Source organism: Aricia agestis, chromosome 6 (genome assembly GCF_905147365.1).
Source record: "Aricia agestis chromosome 6, ilAriAges1.1, whole genome shotgun sequence".
Taxonomy (NCBI): Eukaryota; Metazoa; Arthropoda; class Insecta; order Lepidoptera; family Lycaenidae; genus Aricia; species Aricia agestis.
This window is the reverse complement of record NC_056411.1, coordinates 10,823,494-10,839,992: the sequence shown is the minus strand read 5'-3', so window position 1 is coordinate 10,839,992 and position 16,499 is coordinate 10,823,494. Positions and strand designations below refer to the sequence as shown.

At 37.8% G+C, this 16,499-nt stretch overlaps 2 protein-coding genes across 2 annotated transcripts; one reads left to right on the top strand and one right to left on the bottom strand.

Annotated features, from left to right (window-relative positions):
* Positions 1 to 793: 793 nt before the first annotated feature.
* On the bottom strand, positions 794 to 11,316 carry LOC121727702 (N-acetylglucosamine-6-sulfatase-like). The gene is made up of 11 exons (XM_042115675.1): positions 11,139 to 11,316; positions 10,193 to 10,435; positions 10,061 to 10,120; positions 9,134 to 9,334; positions 8,439 to 8,591; positions 7,511 to 7,678; positions 6,914 to 7,115; positions 6,013 to 6,141; positions 3,051 to 3,229; positions 2,684 to 2,800; positions 794 to 1,469 (listed from the first exon to the last, which is right to left on the bottom strand). Exons 2-11 carry the CDS (start codon positions 10,307 to 10,309, stop codon positions 1,296 to 1,298), a joined length of 1,500 nt encoding a protein of 499 aa, XP_041971609.1. The 5' UTR covers positions 10,310 to 10,435; positions 11,139 to 11,316; the 3' UTR covers positions 794 to 1,295.
* Positions 11,317 to 11,539: 223 nt separating this feature from the next.
* LOC121727704 lies at positions 11,540 to 14,030 on the top strand. Its single transcript, XM_042115677.1, has 4 exons — positions 11,540 to 11,892; positions 12,269 to 12,355; positions 12,847 to 12,953; positions 13,382 to 14,030. Exons 1-4 carry the CDS (start codon positions 11,671 to 11,673, stop codon positions 13,455 to 13,457), a joined length of 492 nt encoding a protein of 163 aa, XP_041971611.1. The 5' UTR covers positions 11,540 to 11,670; the 3' UTR covers positions 13,458 to 14,030.
* Positions 14,031 to 16,499: the final 2,469 nt, after the last annotated feature.

Below are 16,499 nucleotides of genomic sequence, written 5' to 3'. Positions count from 1 at the left end.
TTTAGAAAATAAAACTGATCGATTGTCTTTAATTTATTATTTTCAATACTTGAATAATTATTGTTCACGATATCTCGAGATTGGTGGTCACTGTCTAATCTCATGTGCGTTGCGAGCAGCAAGCAACCCGCCCCCTCACCCCCGTCTCTACCTAAGGCTAGGCCAACTAGTTCCGCGAGCACTATAACATAATATTATTATCATAAACATTTTATCGAATATATTGAGTGTTCTAGAGGTCTTTTAAAAATAATAATTCACAAAAAATGACAATAAAATCATAATAACAAAATATCAATAAGGTTTGGACAATAGGCATGATGACTATTTTTTTTTCTTATCGGTAATTGAAGGACACTTAAAAAAAGAAACATCGTTAAAAGAATGAATGTGATAGCTTAAAAATTCACCAAGATATGACAATTCAAATATCTCATAAAAAAGACCTTCCCGAAACGCTCCATACAAAGTGCTACGAAAGACTGACGTCAGACTTTCGTAGTTTGTACGCATCGGGAGACAACTTTGTTCGACAGGTATATTAAATATTGCGTTTATGAAAGTGGTTTCATAACAAAAGTTACTTTTAATTGCATAAGTTATCGAATTGTATATGTTACCACTATACACATTGCTATCCACCAATTAACTTGACAGATCAAGTATGGAGAATATGTCAAAAAAGTTGTGAATAGCCTATAGGCTATTCACAACTTTTTTGACATATTCCTAATATATTAGGCACTTTATCAGAAAGTGGTGAAACAGGCCCTAAAAGTAATAAGAAGGACATTATTCTTCAAGCTTTATTTGAATTCTAGGAAAATAGTGGAATGCGTTAAAATGTTAACAACTTAAATGACTTATTAACAAAAGTTTTAACAAGATTTGGAATCCTTTGGTTCTACATTCGATTAAGCTAATATTTTAAGCAAGTAACTAACAAGATGTAAGAATTAAAACTAAATAACTTGTTAAAGACTGACTATGAACGAATCTATTTAAACTCTTGTGGTAACCGCGTTTTTATAATATCAGATCCAATAAGCAAAATATTATTATTAAACAGATTAAAAGGGTGTAAACTCGATATTAATAACAAACTATACGTTAACTATACGTTAACAAACAAAGCCATTTTTCGGTGGATAAAATAGACCCTAAAGATCAATATTGCTACGTAAGCGACGAAACTATTTAGTCGGGTTATATCAAGCTCCGTGCTTGACTTGACATAATGCAACCAAATATGAAATAACGTAGGTCCGCTATCTACGTTGTTAATGCGATATAAACTAGCCGTATATTTTAGGGTTCTCCAGCGGATTGTCGCAGTTACGGAACCCCTTGCACACTAACGTCTCGGCGAGGGTAAGCTTGTACCAGTGACGGACAGAAGGCAGCGCCAGGTGGATTATGTTGCGCATCTCGTAAGGGTCCGACGATAGGTCGTACATTTCAAGGAAGTTCTGCAAAAAAATGGGAGTAAGAATCTTAGATTCAGTTTGAAATGTGGGGTAAGATTGTAATATGTAAGATAACAGTTTAGGGCGATTGGTATTTGTACGAAGTTTCACAAGTTAGGTTTCTATCTGAGCTAAAAATAATTTAGGCCATCATAAAGGTGCCTCTTCACAATGAACCATGCTGGCCCACTACAAGCCATCGCCATTTTGTAGATGGGGTAATTGTGTATAATGATGGCGGACGATTTTCAGGCGGGGCGCGCAATCGGCGGGTTTTCACTTACAGTGGGCCATCTTAGGACATTGTATACTGGGCTAAACTGGCTACTTAACACTTTTTCAAAGTTTGTTACAACTGCTATTAGTAAGTGACGTCAATGTCACGTAGGCTGCCGGATAGAGAGAAATGTTGTCAACGCTATTTCTATTTCATTCGTACATATGAATATTGCTCTCTCTTTCTTTACACCTGTGGACATGAGAAATTCGTGCTCGCTTAATAGAAAAACAATGTTGGGCTTTTAACACAACATATTATCTCTATTCGGCGACCGGACTTAAGTCTATATTTACTACAATCAGGCGCGGTCCGAAGGGAGGGGTCACAGGGGACATGACCCAAAATCTAAGGTCAAATTGAAAAATCTCAAAATCTTGCCAAATAATAAAAGGAAATTTCTAGCTATCCCCTAAGCACCACTGCGTCCGACCTTAGACAGCTGTCAACCCAGAACCGTCCGAGGGAGCAGATTAAAAAAAAATATTAGTGTAGTGACTATAGTGGGCGATCAAAACTTCAGGCTGCGACCGCGCCTGACTACAATATACAGGGTGCAATTAAACCTTCCTGCCAATTTTTTTCCAGGGCTTAGTTATCACTGGGAGAGTCCATTTAACCAAAAAAATTAGGTGTTATTTTTTTCAATGACATATATTTTTATCCTATTTAAAATCGTTGCAGAACGGTCACTCGCGGCGCGTGGGAATGAGAGGGGGTAACGCGGGGGGAGGGACGCGCGCGGGGTCACATCACGCGCGGGCGACGCGTCATGTCCATTAATTGTAGTGTATTTTAGGATAGCTTTCGGAAGTTATTTCTCAACATTTTAGTACTGAGTGATTAAAAAAGAAAAAAATTTAATTTTATTTTTAACAAGGATCAATATATCAAAATTTGACAGGAAGGTTTAATTGCACCCTGTATAGACACAACATACCTCGTCATCGGCAAATCCGCAGTATTTAATGTTGATCCTGTCGGAGATGTGTCGCAGGCAGCCGTACGTGTTGTTCGTCGCGTCCTGACACTTGCACTCGTACTCCGGGTAGCATTGCTGAAATATTAGCGCTTTTACGTTTTAGTTGGCCAGCCTGAGTAATAAATATAACACAAAAGTAACTCTCATAATAAATTTACGAAGGAGTCACGTCAAATTAAATAACAACAATACATCGATTACACTACTTTAATTCAACTTCGTTCCTTGCTCTTCACAGTCACAACAGATATTGCACAATTGGCCGTCTGACGAAACATTTTATGATCGTTTTTGTAATACGCGTAAAAATTAAAATACTACTCACCGCTAGATGTCGACTGTCGTACTCCCAGGGGCACCTAGCATCGACGGTGCCATCTCTCCCCTCACCATAGTATTCTATGAGCATGCTCCTCTCCGGTACATCGTGTACGTCGAATGATATCGGCCGTCCGTCCAAAGACGCCGGCGGTAGCAGACCAGCTAGCTTCATGATGGTTGGTGCTGTAAAAAATTGCTTTTAGTTGAAGAATTACAAGCATTAAAATACTTCATACTATGGAAGACTAAGGTTGGGTTGCACCAGAGACGTGGTTAAAGTTAACGTTATGGTTAAAGTTAAAGCTAAATTTAGCTTTAACTTTAACCTTAACTTTGACCGGAGAAATTGACAGATGACAGCTGGTCCAACAAGGTTATAAATGAACGTGGGCGGGGGCGCTGCTGGTAAATTAGAACTGTCAAAAATGGCGTTTTTGTATGATGACGGCGTTAGTTCCTTTTTTCGCCACGTGCATTTAAAACCTTGTCGAGCTCTATGGTTAAATATGACGTCTTGATGGCGTCCATTTTTAACTTTAACCAAAGATTTGACATTTTGCATTGTAGTTAAAGTTATAGTTAAAGTTAGTTGGTGCAACCCAACCTAACTGAGTCAAAAAGTTCGAACACATAATATCTGCGAGTCGCATGGCAAATATCTGTGGTTTTTAATTATAAGATTGGAATGTTTTTGCCGATATTTGCGATGCGATACGAACTCGCAGTTACGTGTTACAGCATATACATATGAATTTAAATTGAAAAAATAAGACGAAACTATGATTTTCAATGTATAAAAGCGAACGTTCTATACTTACTATAATATATTTAAACGGTGCCAGTCAAAATAAAAGCGCTAACTATTTCGATAATGAAGTCAGATATCAAGAATATATGGGACTAGATGACACCCCCAAAGTCCGTTGCGCCAAAACTCGTTTATCGCGCGGGAACCGTACATTTTTCCGGGATAAAAGTATCCTATGTCCTTTTCCGGAACTCAAAGTATGTGCATACCAAATTTCAGAAAAATCGGTTCAGCGGTCTGGGCGTGAAAAGGTAATTGACACACACACTTTTTTTTTATTTATTATTAAATAAGGGGGCAAACGAGCAAACGGGTCACCTGATGGTAAGCAACTACCGTCGCCCATGGACACTCGCAACATCAGAAGAGCTGCAGGTTCGTTGCCGGCCTTTTAAGAGGGAATACGCTCTTTTCTTGAAGGTTTGCAGGTCGTATCGGTCTGGAAATACTGCTGGTGACAGTTCATTCCAGAGTTTTACAGTGCGCAGCAGAAAGTTACGCGAAAAACGCACTGTGGAAGACTGCCACTCATCAAGGTGATGAGGATGGTATGTTTTTCGCGTGGGACGATAGCGAAAAGTTGCAGGTGGTATGATTCCGAACAATTCCTCAGAGCACTCCCCGTGATACAACAGATAGAGGATGCAGAGTGAAGCTACATCTCGGCGTAATTCCAGGGGGTCCAAGCTGTTTGAAACACTATGGCAGTCAACAATTCGAGCAGCCCTTCGTTGGATACGATCCAGAGGGAGCAGTTGGTATTTTGGCGCCCCTGCCCAGAGATGAGAACAATATTCCATATGTGGCCGAACCTGCGCCTTGTAGAGTTATAGGCGTTGGTCCGGACTGAAGTACTGTCTCGCTCTGTTAAGTACACCAAGCTTCTTCGAGGCTAATTTGGCCTTACCCTCAAGATGATATCGGAACTGGACTTCGCTCGATATGTTGACGCCAAGTATCTCAATGCTAGGGGAGATGGTTAAAGATGTGCCCTCGAAACGAGGATAAACGACCATTGGTGACTTTTTAGTGGTGAACGCGCAGACTTGTGTCTTGGTGGGCTTGAATTGGACTAAGTTACGTCTACCCCATTCAGAAACCTTCTCCAATGAATTCTCCACCTTAGACACAAGTTCGTTTCGACTCTCAGTGACATTTTGCCGAGAAATATTAGGGGAGCCGGTATATACAGCATCACCTGTACTATCATCCGCATAGCAATGAATGCCGTTGGTTTGTAACATGTCATTGATATGCAGTATGAATAGAGTAGGCGATAGCACACAGCCCTGAGGGACACCAGCATTAACAGACTGAGTTTCCAAGCATTCGCCGTCAACTACGACCTTTATGCTTCTGTCTGATAAGAAACTAGTGACCCACTTACATAATTTCTCGGGCAGCCCGTATGATGGAAGCTTTGATAGCAGCGCTTTATGCCAAACCCGATCAAAGGCCTTCGCAATGTCCAAACTAACAGCCAATGCCTCTCCCTTCGACTCAATTGCCTGAGCCCAACGATGAGTCAGGTTTGCCAAGAGATCACCAGCCGAGCGACCCTTACGGAACCCGTATTGTTTGTCGCTTAGCAATCCCTGGCCGTCCAAGTATCGAAGAAGCTGGCTATTGATAATGGATTCCATTATCTTAGAGAAGAGAGAGGTTATAGCGATTGGTCTGTATTTGGATGAATTTGAGCGGTCACCTTTTTTGGGAATCGGGTGCACCAAGGCTGTCTTCCAGGAAGCCGGGACGATGCCATTGGAATAGGAGAGCCGAAAAAGACGCGTCAAGACCGGAGCCAACTCTGGAGCACAGTTTTTCAACACAGAATAATCAATAAAAAAGACATCTGTAAAAAAAAAGGGATGCCTATTTTGCCAACAGAGGAGAGTGATTTAAGTTTCCAAATTTGTACAAAGATTGGTTCAAGCTACACTTTAATTTTCCCATAGCTTATATGAAATGTATTTCTGGTTTTTAAATTACGCGACAAAAACCATTTTGTCGCTTACGCCCTTTCCATTTTTTGCTGTTCCATTACTTGTTTTCGTTTCGTTTGAGGCCGGGCCGGCCTCTCATAGAAAACAAGCAATCTAAAACATAATATCCAACTCGGTTTTTTACTTTAACGCAGCGTCACCTTAATTCTATTTACCTATATCAATATTCGATATGGGCTGCTGGCTCGAACAGTTCTTAGGGACAGTCGGACCACGGATGACTAGAGGAACCTTGATGTCAGTCTCGTATGGCTGCCGCTTGTCGTACACTTGGGCGAATTGACCTACAACAAAAACGTATCTGTAAGGACTGTAAGTAAATTCGATTAATCATAATGTGATAATGTATAAAATATAATAAGTAAATGCGATAAAGCTATGTACAGTACTCCCAAATTAATATTGCGCATGCAAATCTTCGCTAATTGTCGTAATCACGAAAATATCCGAATCTATGAAACTTGCATTTTGCACCTTGTTCAAAGGAAATAGAAGTAAATATCATATAATATGACAGCCGGTGGCTGTCCGCTGTCGCCGGTCCGTCAAGCCGGGAAGCCATCGCGGCGTTACCCCAGTCCCCATATGGTAACGTCCAAGCAACGTCAGGCGCCTCTACGTCGCCGCAAAGCGGTATTTTTCTTAAAGTTGAGTTTAAAACAGCGCATGAAGCGACGTTGACGATCGTTGCCTAAAAATTACGAACATTTCTATGCGCATTATCACTTTGGGAGCACTGTACTAAAAAAAATATTCATGGGCAGATTGCGGGCCTTTCCTATTTGGTCGCATTGTGACAAATCAATGTCAGTAGCACATACATCAATTACATAGATCCAAGACTTGGTTATGAATCAATTTTTTTTTATACTAAGTACATAATTATAATACATTTTTATTACTTATGTAATTTTTATGTATGTCTACGAAACTGTTCACATGTTTACGAATGTACAGTTTTTGTGAACAGTTTTTTTCAGTGTCACTGTGACTGCAGCATTTCTACAGTCTTTGATATGAAAGCCTTCACAAACTAATATACTCAAAACAACGTACCAATATGATAGCCGTTGTCTGACGTGTATATGACGTAAGTGTTGTCCAGTAACGCCTTAGTGTCCAGAGCTTCTATGACGTCGGCGACCATCTCATCAACTGCCAGCACACTCTCCCAACGCGAGCGGTATACATCCTCCAGTTGGGGCACAAACGACTCCGGTAGAGGAGACGGAGGCATCCGCATGAGCCAATGTTTGTCCTGGAATTTGAATTTTGAATTTAAAAAATATATCAAGTTTGTAAACTATTGCATAACTTTTACCGCGGGCTTGCGCGGCGATCGAATCAAGAAATTCCGTAACGAAAAACCTAACAACCCCCAATGTTTTTAAACAAATTGAGTCTGAAAGTAATAAAATGATCACTAAGCTGTATAGAAATTGAACTTATTAACTTATACACTTTTGTGATATCAACGATGGACCTTTTAGGTAAGTATTATTATGGACCAAGAGGATCATATGTATGTCTGCACTGTTCTAACCAAACTTGAAAAGAACATGTGTCTAATGCGGGAATCGAACCCACGACCTCCGTGACAAGAGCTGCTCTAAACCACCGGACCACGGAGGCGTCATTATTGACAGTACATACCGTGGCAGCCACATTAAAGTTGGGATGTTTGGGCACGCTGGCGTTGCTGAACACGCCCTTATGTCGGGGCGCGGGGGTGAAGGGCTGGTGCGGCGCGGGCGGCGCTATCATCATCAGGAACGGGGCCGACTCCGTCTGGTTCTCGATGTACGAGATGCTGAGGTCGCGCTGGAATGTGTAAACATGTCATAATATATTGGAACGAAGTTCCTTATTCCGCGTTCCGAAAGGGGGCTAGACGGAAAAAATTAAGACCAAAAGTTGTAACTACACTTTTTGCTATAGTTGTAAGCGCTAAGCTGTGCGGCGTGCGCGTGTTTCTCTATCTCTCTATATCTCATAGAAAGCAACTTCGTTCCATCCCACACGGATCCTTGACACCTCTCAAGTTTTTTTTACAGGCTTACAAGGATGATTTGACGCGTAAAAATACCGCAGGAGCGTGCAAGTGGCGTACTTAACTTCGGCACTTTGTTTTTATGCGCGTGTCAGAAATGGCACTTCTGATGTCAGAAATGGCTTAGGCTTGCAAAATAAAACGCGCCACTAGACGTATGCGTGTAGACTAGCTGCGCTTTCCCACAGCAGCCCCCGAGTGTCACATGTTCTTTTTAGGGTCTGTCCCCAAAGGGTAAAAACGGGACCATATTACTAAGACCCTATTACTATTTCTTTGTCTGTCCGTCCGTCTGTCTGTCTGTCTGTCAGTCTCCAGGCTGTAACTCACTGGTTATACATAATATGTGTACTTTAATATTTAATTTTAATACTAAAATAAAATAAAAAATTAAAGGGGACTCCCATACAAAAAACACAATTTTTGGCCTAATTTTGCTCTATAATGGTACGGAACCCTTCGTGTGCGAGTCCGACTCGCAATTGGCCGATTATTATTTTTTTCAATTTTACAACATAAACAGAAACTTACAATAATATCCGTAAGGTAGAGATCCGTGGAGTGTGTGGGTACACCATTGTTGGATATTGTGTAGTTGTAGTACACAGAGTTGCCCACCAGGCCGTGCCACTCGCTCCACCCGGGGGGAACTTGCTCCGGACCACCCATCGCCCTCACTCCGTACTGGAAATACCACAAAATTATGAAATGATTGGTAAAAATTATTATAGTTAGTGGTAGTGGTTATTGTCAGTGAATAAAGGCTTTATTAGTAATGTAGGAGTTATGTAGGAGCACATAGAAACATAGCCCTGTCTCTACATGTATATTTTTACCTAAAGAACGAAAATTTGCTTTCTAGTTTCCATAGGTAGGTATGCAATAAGAGCGTGATTGCTATGTTATTTTTTTATTAATACAGATATTTATACACTGATCAAGGTGAGTGCCCTTGTGAGCCCTTAGTGTTTTGTCAATTGTAGCATCTATTAAATAGGGACAGGGAAAACATTGTGGCTTATAGCCCATCACTCCCCAAGCGGCACCCGGCTGCCGCATAACAATTGAAAATCTATTATGTCTGCTATTCCCATGATCAAGGTATTAAATTAAAGCATTTCCACCTTTTATTTCATAATTAAGTACCTATCATAATATTATAGTAATTGCTACATCAATATTGTACTTTATTTAAAGTGTGGCTAGAAACTCAAGTGTCCACTAACCTGATTCAAATACTTCCCAGCGTAGAAGGTATTATAGCCAACATTCTTCAGCGAGTTGGCGAAGGTACGCGGCTCGAGTTTCCGCCAGGAGCGGCCGTAGCAGCCACCTGCAGCGCTGTTGTTGAGCGTCAGATGGTTGTGGACGTGTAGCCCGGTGAGCATACTCGCGCGGCTCGGACAGCATATTGGTGACGTCACATACTGAGACAAATACATTGCGAACATGTATAGCCTATAGGGAGGCAACATTGGTGTAATATGCAACAAATTGTGAATACATAACATTATGTACCACCTACAACTGCTGTGAAGCGGATTTTAATATGCAAGCATGCAAGTGGCAACGCACCAATGCCGTCTCAGCCTTCAGTTGCTCTGAGTTTGAACTTTGAACTATTCAAACTATGAGAGTTTTAGTACTACGATCTACGTCTCATCTTAACCCGATCTGAACTCAAGAAAACAGTAGTGTTGAGTCTAGAGTAGATGTAAAACTATTTCTGTAATGCTTATGCACTAAATCCAGCTTCGTGAATTTCACTTCTCTCCGTTGTCACTTGTCAGTTAGTGTGAAATCACTCTGAATGTGTTAAGAATGAAATTATAAATCCACTGACCAGTAAAATATGTAGCTTTTGAAAATTTTGAAACCTTTGTCTTCATTGGTCATTTCCTTGATAAATTATTTCAAAATTACTGCAAATACTTGATAAGTTTAGTATCATGCTTAAATGTATTTGGTAAGGATTATAAGAACTAAGAATAAAAGAACCAACTCAAAATAAGACTTGTGTTAATAATTTGTATCTAAAAACTGATCCTTAATATTATATCCTTACTATCCAAGCAACAGAAATACCTTTCGTTGTTTAAATATCAATAAATTTTAAAATACTACAAATCAGTAGGTAAAGGTCTGTTACTTACTGAATTCAAAAATGTAGTTCCTTCATTAGCAATAAAGCGTTGCACATTCTTCATTGGGCTCTGAAAAATGAAAATAAAACAAGATAGTAACTGACTAATTCATTTATTCATTCATTATAATAATTTACTAACCATTCCATCCAAAACGGCATCTTGATCGTCGGTGAGAAATATAACAAAGTTGGGTTTTCTAGTGTCACACAAAACACTTTGTGCTAGGAACAAACTAATAAGTATATACTGAAACATGTTTACAGTTCTAAGTTCACTGAACAAATCACTTATTGCGGAACAGCTGGCATCACTTCTAGGCCTTGGCACTCACTGGCGATTAAAACACCCAATGAGAAGAAACCAACACTCTTCACTATTGACCTGAAAGATAATGTGGGGATCATTAAACTTGATATCTTATGTAAACAAAATAACAATTATTAAAAAGTTCACATGCCTCTCATATTATTATGACAATACTTTATTGTGTGAATGTAATTATTAAATTATATTTTTATGTGTAGTTTCTTGTTTATTTTGCTCTTAAATTTTAATCTCAAAAAACTATAAGTCAACCAGAAACATTTTATACTGTTCATTGTGTAGGTAATATTATGTTAAAAATGTTAGTATGTAATATGTATTATGACTATACTGAGATTTGTTTACATAGATCGAATTGAAATGGAGTAAAGTCCTTTAACATAACCATCATGGGTATCACAGACACAAAAGATTTTAATGGTTATGCGGCATCCGGCTGCCGCTTTGAGATTAATGGGTTTAAATAAAATATTTATATTGTATTAATATCATGGATAGCATTGTTTTATATTAATGAGTAAGTAATGACTAATGACTATTCATTGTTTCATCACTTGAGTTGTTACTTGTGTTAATATGCACACTTCAATGGAAATCGAAATGGTCTACACACAATTTGGTACTTATTGCAAGTTGCCTGATTAGAATATTATGTACACATTTTGGATTACTCTTTATAATTGCAGTGATCAATAATCTAATGAAGACTATAAATTATTTGTGTGTCAGTGAAAACATAACCAATATTCATGTGACTTACCATTTGAATGGATCATAGTAGAAATCCATAACAAAACCAACGACACCTTGTTTGGCCATTATCTAATTAAACTGGAGAGCAATTCTATTGTTTATTGTATGTATTTTAGAAGTTGTAGGTATAAGCACATACACGAAATCGCAATTTTGTGCAAAATTCAAAATGCGGGAATTGACAAATGATAACCTTGACAAATGACAATCGACAAAAGTTTTGACAGTTGACAACTGACGTTTAGTTTTTTTTTAAATAAATTACGTGTAATGTAAAGTGTAAACTGCAACTAGTCCTGTCCTAAAGAAACATGCCAATTGCCATATAGCATATTGCTATAATATTAAAAAAAAAATAACCGTCAAAGAAAAAATAAAAAAATAACGGTCATTACCGGTTGTCATTGTTGTGTCGAGGATATTTTATTGTGATTAATTTAATTTTATTGAAATATCATAACTTAACAATGGTGTATTAGTGGTGAAATTATTAAGAAACTCATATATTAGGCTTACGTGACTAATTATTTACACGAAACATGCCTTCTTTATTAAGTATCAAGATAAAAGACTCGTTGCCAGTGGAGGCTGGTATCGATTCCTCCACTAAGGACAGCCTTATGAAGATAGATGGGTGCTACAATAGGAACATATTCAATAATAAGACTATAGTGAACTCGCGTCGTGCGCTACAGTCTGGGGCTGATAAAATATCTAAAACATTCAAAAGCATGAGAAATACTTTCGACAACTTGTCTCAGGTATTTTACAGTTTTTATCGTTAAAAAGTGCTTTTCTTTACTGTATATATGTGTGATAATACAAAATTATGCTATAAGTTGACTTTTATAAATGTATTCTAAGAAGTTGCACATGGGCGTACCGAGGGGGGGGGGGGCACTGCCCCCCTCTGGATTATGTTGACGTCCCTACTAACTATATTATCTAGTACTTTTATTTTTGCCATTTGTTTGCAATACAATATTTTTACAAATTATAATTTTTTTATTCTAGACACCTAGCTTATAAAAAAAAATCTGATTTGCCCCCCCCCCCCCCCCCCCCCCCCTCCCGGCCCATGAACCTGGGTACGCCCATGAAGTTGCATGTTTTTCATTCGTTCAAATGTAATTTTAGCACTTTCGTTCTGGACGGAGAAGACATAGGCTGGCCGAAACGAGCTCGCCCTGTAGGACTCCTTCTACACCAGTTAAAAAGAAACAGGTATTGGATGTTTTGCTTACCCATCGACTCCCAAGCGGCACCCGGGTGCCGCATAACAATTGAATAGTTATTATGTATGTAATTCCCACATTCGAGGTATTAAATTGATTATTGCCCAGGTCTATAAAACATATTAGGTTTAGCTTACTTTTGTTACATTAAAGAGGCCTCAAAAATCTGCTGAATTGAATGCTTGTGCACATACAATAATACATGATATGAAAGTACAATATTGAAATTCAATACTTATTTGCAATACTTTATTGTATTATGTGGTTATGCAGAGTAATTTTGATTTGCATGTTAATAACAATCAGCCTCACTTAGTTGCAGAACTGTGTACAAATTTTTGGTGAAACATTGAAGGCATACTATAATATGCCATTTAAAAACAATACAGTTTCTTCAGCTGTAAGTTTTTAACTGTGCAGATAAGAGAAACAACTTATTATAATTATTCTTTTCCTTTACTATAGATCACTTATTTTCAGATTCTGGGAAGAACTCCAGCTAAATTGTACAGCCCATTTGGGATAGAGACACCTCACAACCGAGATTTCAGGATGTCGCCATACATGCCTGATACTCCAGAGCATGAGTAAGTACTTTAAGATGGTTATTTACAATTTTTAACATACTTCAAAGATTTTATGGTTAAGGGTGAAGCCAAATGAGCGTAATTTGTGAGTTGTGAGTAGCAGAATTTCGGCTGGCAGAAATTCTGCTGCATTCAGTTTCATACAAAAGTCCTGTTTGATTCACACAAATGTAATTTTGTAAGTCATGATTTGTATGAAAAGATATTTACGCAACCGAAATTCTTCGACTCACAACGCTCAAATTACGCTTGTTTGGCCTCACCCTAATGGTCTACAAACATACTGTGCCAGTTGTTGATCTCTGTTTTTAACCGACTTCCTAGACTATAACATTGGCTTACTACTGTACCTAAAAAACAATAAGATACAATTTGGAAACTATGCTTTTATTTGTGTGTGTAACTATATTATTAACCTTAATTTTCAGCTTATCACCAAAGCGTCGTAAGGGAGTTCCATGGCATGTTTTAACGAAGAAAAGGCCACGGGCACTCTTCCATTAAACGAAAAATTCAATTTGCTGCAAAATACCCAATTTACTATGGTAGACCAAAAACTATGTTACACTATTTTATAATATGAAGTACTATGTTCCCATATCTGTTAGGTATTCAATATAATTATTGTAATCTGGTTAAATTTGCTCAGCAGGAACAATTGATAACTACATATTTTTAACATTACCAAAGATAATTTTATAACAATAATTCGGCAGCTCGCATAAATACGATGATAATATTATTAACATGTAGTTCTCAAGTGTTCATTGCTAAGCTAATCTAAGGTTGGATACTTATCTAGTCCATTACAGTTAGCCTAAATGACACTGACGGCTGACCAGACAGTGCAAACTGAGACAATTTTACTGGCGGACAGCACTATCCCGCAACTCCACTCGGTAGGTGTAACGGCCCATACCACGAAACGGTTTTGAGACTCAAACAATCATACGAGAATGCCGAGTCCATATTCATATATTCATATTTCTTTATTTGCTTCAAAAGTGGTACATTTTGGTGTTACAGTCCTACTCTAACAAACGTGAAATGACGTTGTTAGAGCAGGACGCGGCATTCTCGTCCGATTGTTTGAGTTTCAAAACAGTTTCGTAGTAGGCCTGAAGGCCCTAAGGTATAACATTCTTAACTAGTATTTTGTAATCATTGATCATAGTTACTGGAAAATTAGTTGTAGATAATACGAAAGCTTAAGTTCCATTTAAGCTTTTTTAACATGGACCACAGTCAAAATATGAATAAATGCTAGAAAAAAAAACAGTTAATTGGACCACCCTTTATTGGTCGAATCCAAAAATTGGTTTCAGTATTAATGTCTACTTTCTATGATCTTAAAATTGGTACCCACCGTTTATTGTAAGGCTACTTGTATTAAATATGGTATTATTTTGTATGATTGGTGCTACGCGGTAGATTTTTTACTATAAAGCTTTTATATTATATCATAATAATATTATACTGCAGTTTTTTACCGTGTATTGTATTGTACTTATAAGTTTTGCTTATGCAAAAGAGGCTGGATTCTTCTGACTGGTTTAAAATATAAGGTATGACTGTGTCTTTTTTATAAAATAAGTAAGTCCACTTCTATCAGTTTAGTATAAGTTGATTAGAATGTCATATTAGTTCTCTCCTTTTCGTAACGAGTCAGTAGGCCTACTACGAAATTGTTTTGTGACTCAAACAATCGGACGAGAATGTCACGTCCTGCTCTAACAACGTCATTTCACGTTTGTTAGAGTAGGACGCGGCATTCTCGTACGATTGTTTGAGTCTCAATACCGCTTCGTGGTACAGGCCCTGGATCGAGAATTTTGGCGTTATGTCAACGTGATGTTGACCTTGATTCGAACTTGTATGGATCATGACAGGAGCTGAATTAAAATTAACATCTTAATCGAATCGGTTTCGGGAATAAGGCATAAGTTCTTACAATTAATAAATATGACGTGATATATTTTGTACTTATACCACAAATCGTTGACTGATTTTGATATGAGCCACGGCCCGCCGCTAGTAACCTAGTAGTTAGAGCCAATTTAATTTTAATTATATTTCTTCGTTTAACTGAAATGAGTTGTCTGAAGCGACGTGTTTTTTTTTTTTTAAATAAGTACTTTTTTAAAATTCCAATTACTCTTATCTCTATCTAGAGATCTAATGGCATCTTAAAATGTTTGGTATGCCAAACATTATTATTATTATTGTATTAAATTCTATTAAATATTATAATATACTCTCTCTACTCTCAGTATTATTGATAAAGGACAGCATCTATTTTAGAACCGTTTTAATTAAGTATATGGCTTAATACTTAGTATGCACCGAAGTTGTTTTTTTTTTTTTGTGACAAACAATCACTGCCACAAATGACAAGGAAATGTTATAAGAAATTAGTACATCCAAGGCATTTTATTCTTCAGTTTATTTTCTTCTCAAATTATTTCTTCACAACTTTATTTTCTCATAGAACCTAGTTATGCTCTCCTGTACTCTCTAAATCTAATTTATTAATTGTAATGTTAAGAATAAGAATACAAAAACACAACCCGGTCAAAATATCTGTAGAGTGTAGACCTAATTTGATAATGCATGAGCATACTAGGGGCATGCTATCACAGCTAAGGCCCAAGAGTACAAATATTTTTATCGGGTTTTGATTACTAGGTAATGGAATCAAAAATTTGTATCATACCTAGATACTAAGAGTGTATGTAAATTACATAATATTATTATTATAGTATTTTTGCATGCATTAATACGCGCTACTTATTAATTACAACCTTGTATCTATTATACCATTATACCATTTGAATATTGTATAATATTCAAATGGTATTTATAAAGTAATATTAATATTATTTTATATTATTGCATCATTATAAAATGATATGAAAATAATATTAGTTTAAATAAGTGTTAAGCTAAAAGTTAAATTGTGTTTCAAAATGGTTTCTGTAAGTAAACTATTGAAGGGGTTTTTGATACAATCTTTAGTATTTAAACGCACAATTTTACACACTTAATTCCAACATAATATGTAAAAGCTATTGGTGATAAAGGTCAGTTCATTCAAAGACGTCACGCAATTGTTGCATATTGCATAAACTCGATTTAATTTAACTTTATTTACTACTAAACCGGCGTGAAACAGCGCTAACACCGTGTTTCGCCGAGTGAGTGAGTTTACCGGTGGCCCAATCCCCTTACTCTATTCCTTTCCCTACCCTCCCCTATTCCCTACCCTCCCCTATTCCCTTCCCTACCCTCCCCTATTCCCTACCCTCCCCTATTCCCTTCCCTTCCCCCATCCCTACCCTCCCCTATTACCCTATTCCCTCTTAAAAGGCCGGCAACGCACCTGCAGCTCTTCTGATGTTGCGAGTGTCCATGGGCGACGGAAGTTGCTTTCCATCAGGTGACCCGCTTGCTCGTTTGCCCCCTTATTCCATAAAAAAAAAAAACTACGAGTTATGTCTTGAGTTGTAAGTAACGCTGTGCATCGTCTTGGTATGAACGGACCCAATG

Coding starts and splice junctions, on each gene's coding strand:
- LOC121727702 (XM_042115675.1), bottom strand. CDS start 10,309: ATGTTTCAGTATATACTTATTAGTTTGTTCCTAGCACAAAGTGTTTTG. Junction 3,230..6,012: donor CATATCGAATATTGATATAG/GTAAATAGAATT, acceptor AATTTTTTACAG/CACCAACCATCATGAAGCTA. Junction 2,801..3,050: donor ACGACAGTCGACATCTAGCG/GTGAGTAGTATT, acceptor CTAATATTTCAG/CAATGCTACCCGGAGTACGA.
- LOC121727704 (XM_042115677.1), top strand. CDS start 11,671: ATGCCTTCTTTATTAAGTATCAAGATAAAAGACTCGTTGCCAGTGGAG. Junction 11,893..12,268: donor CTTTCGACAACTTGTCTCAG/GTATTTTACAGT, acceptor ATGTAATTTTAG/CACTTTCGTTCTGGACGGAG. Junction 12,356..12,846: donor CACCAGTTAAAAAGAAACAG/GTATTGGATGTT, acceptor ACTTATTTTCAG/ATTCTGGGAAGAACTCCAGC.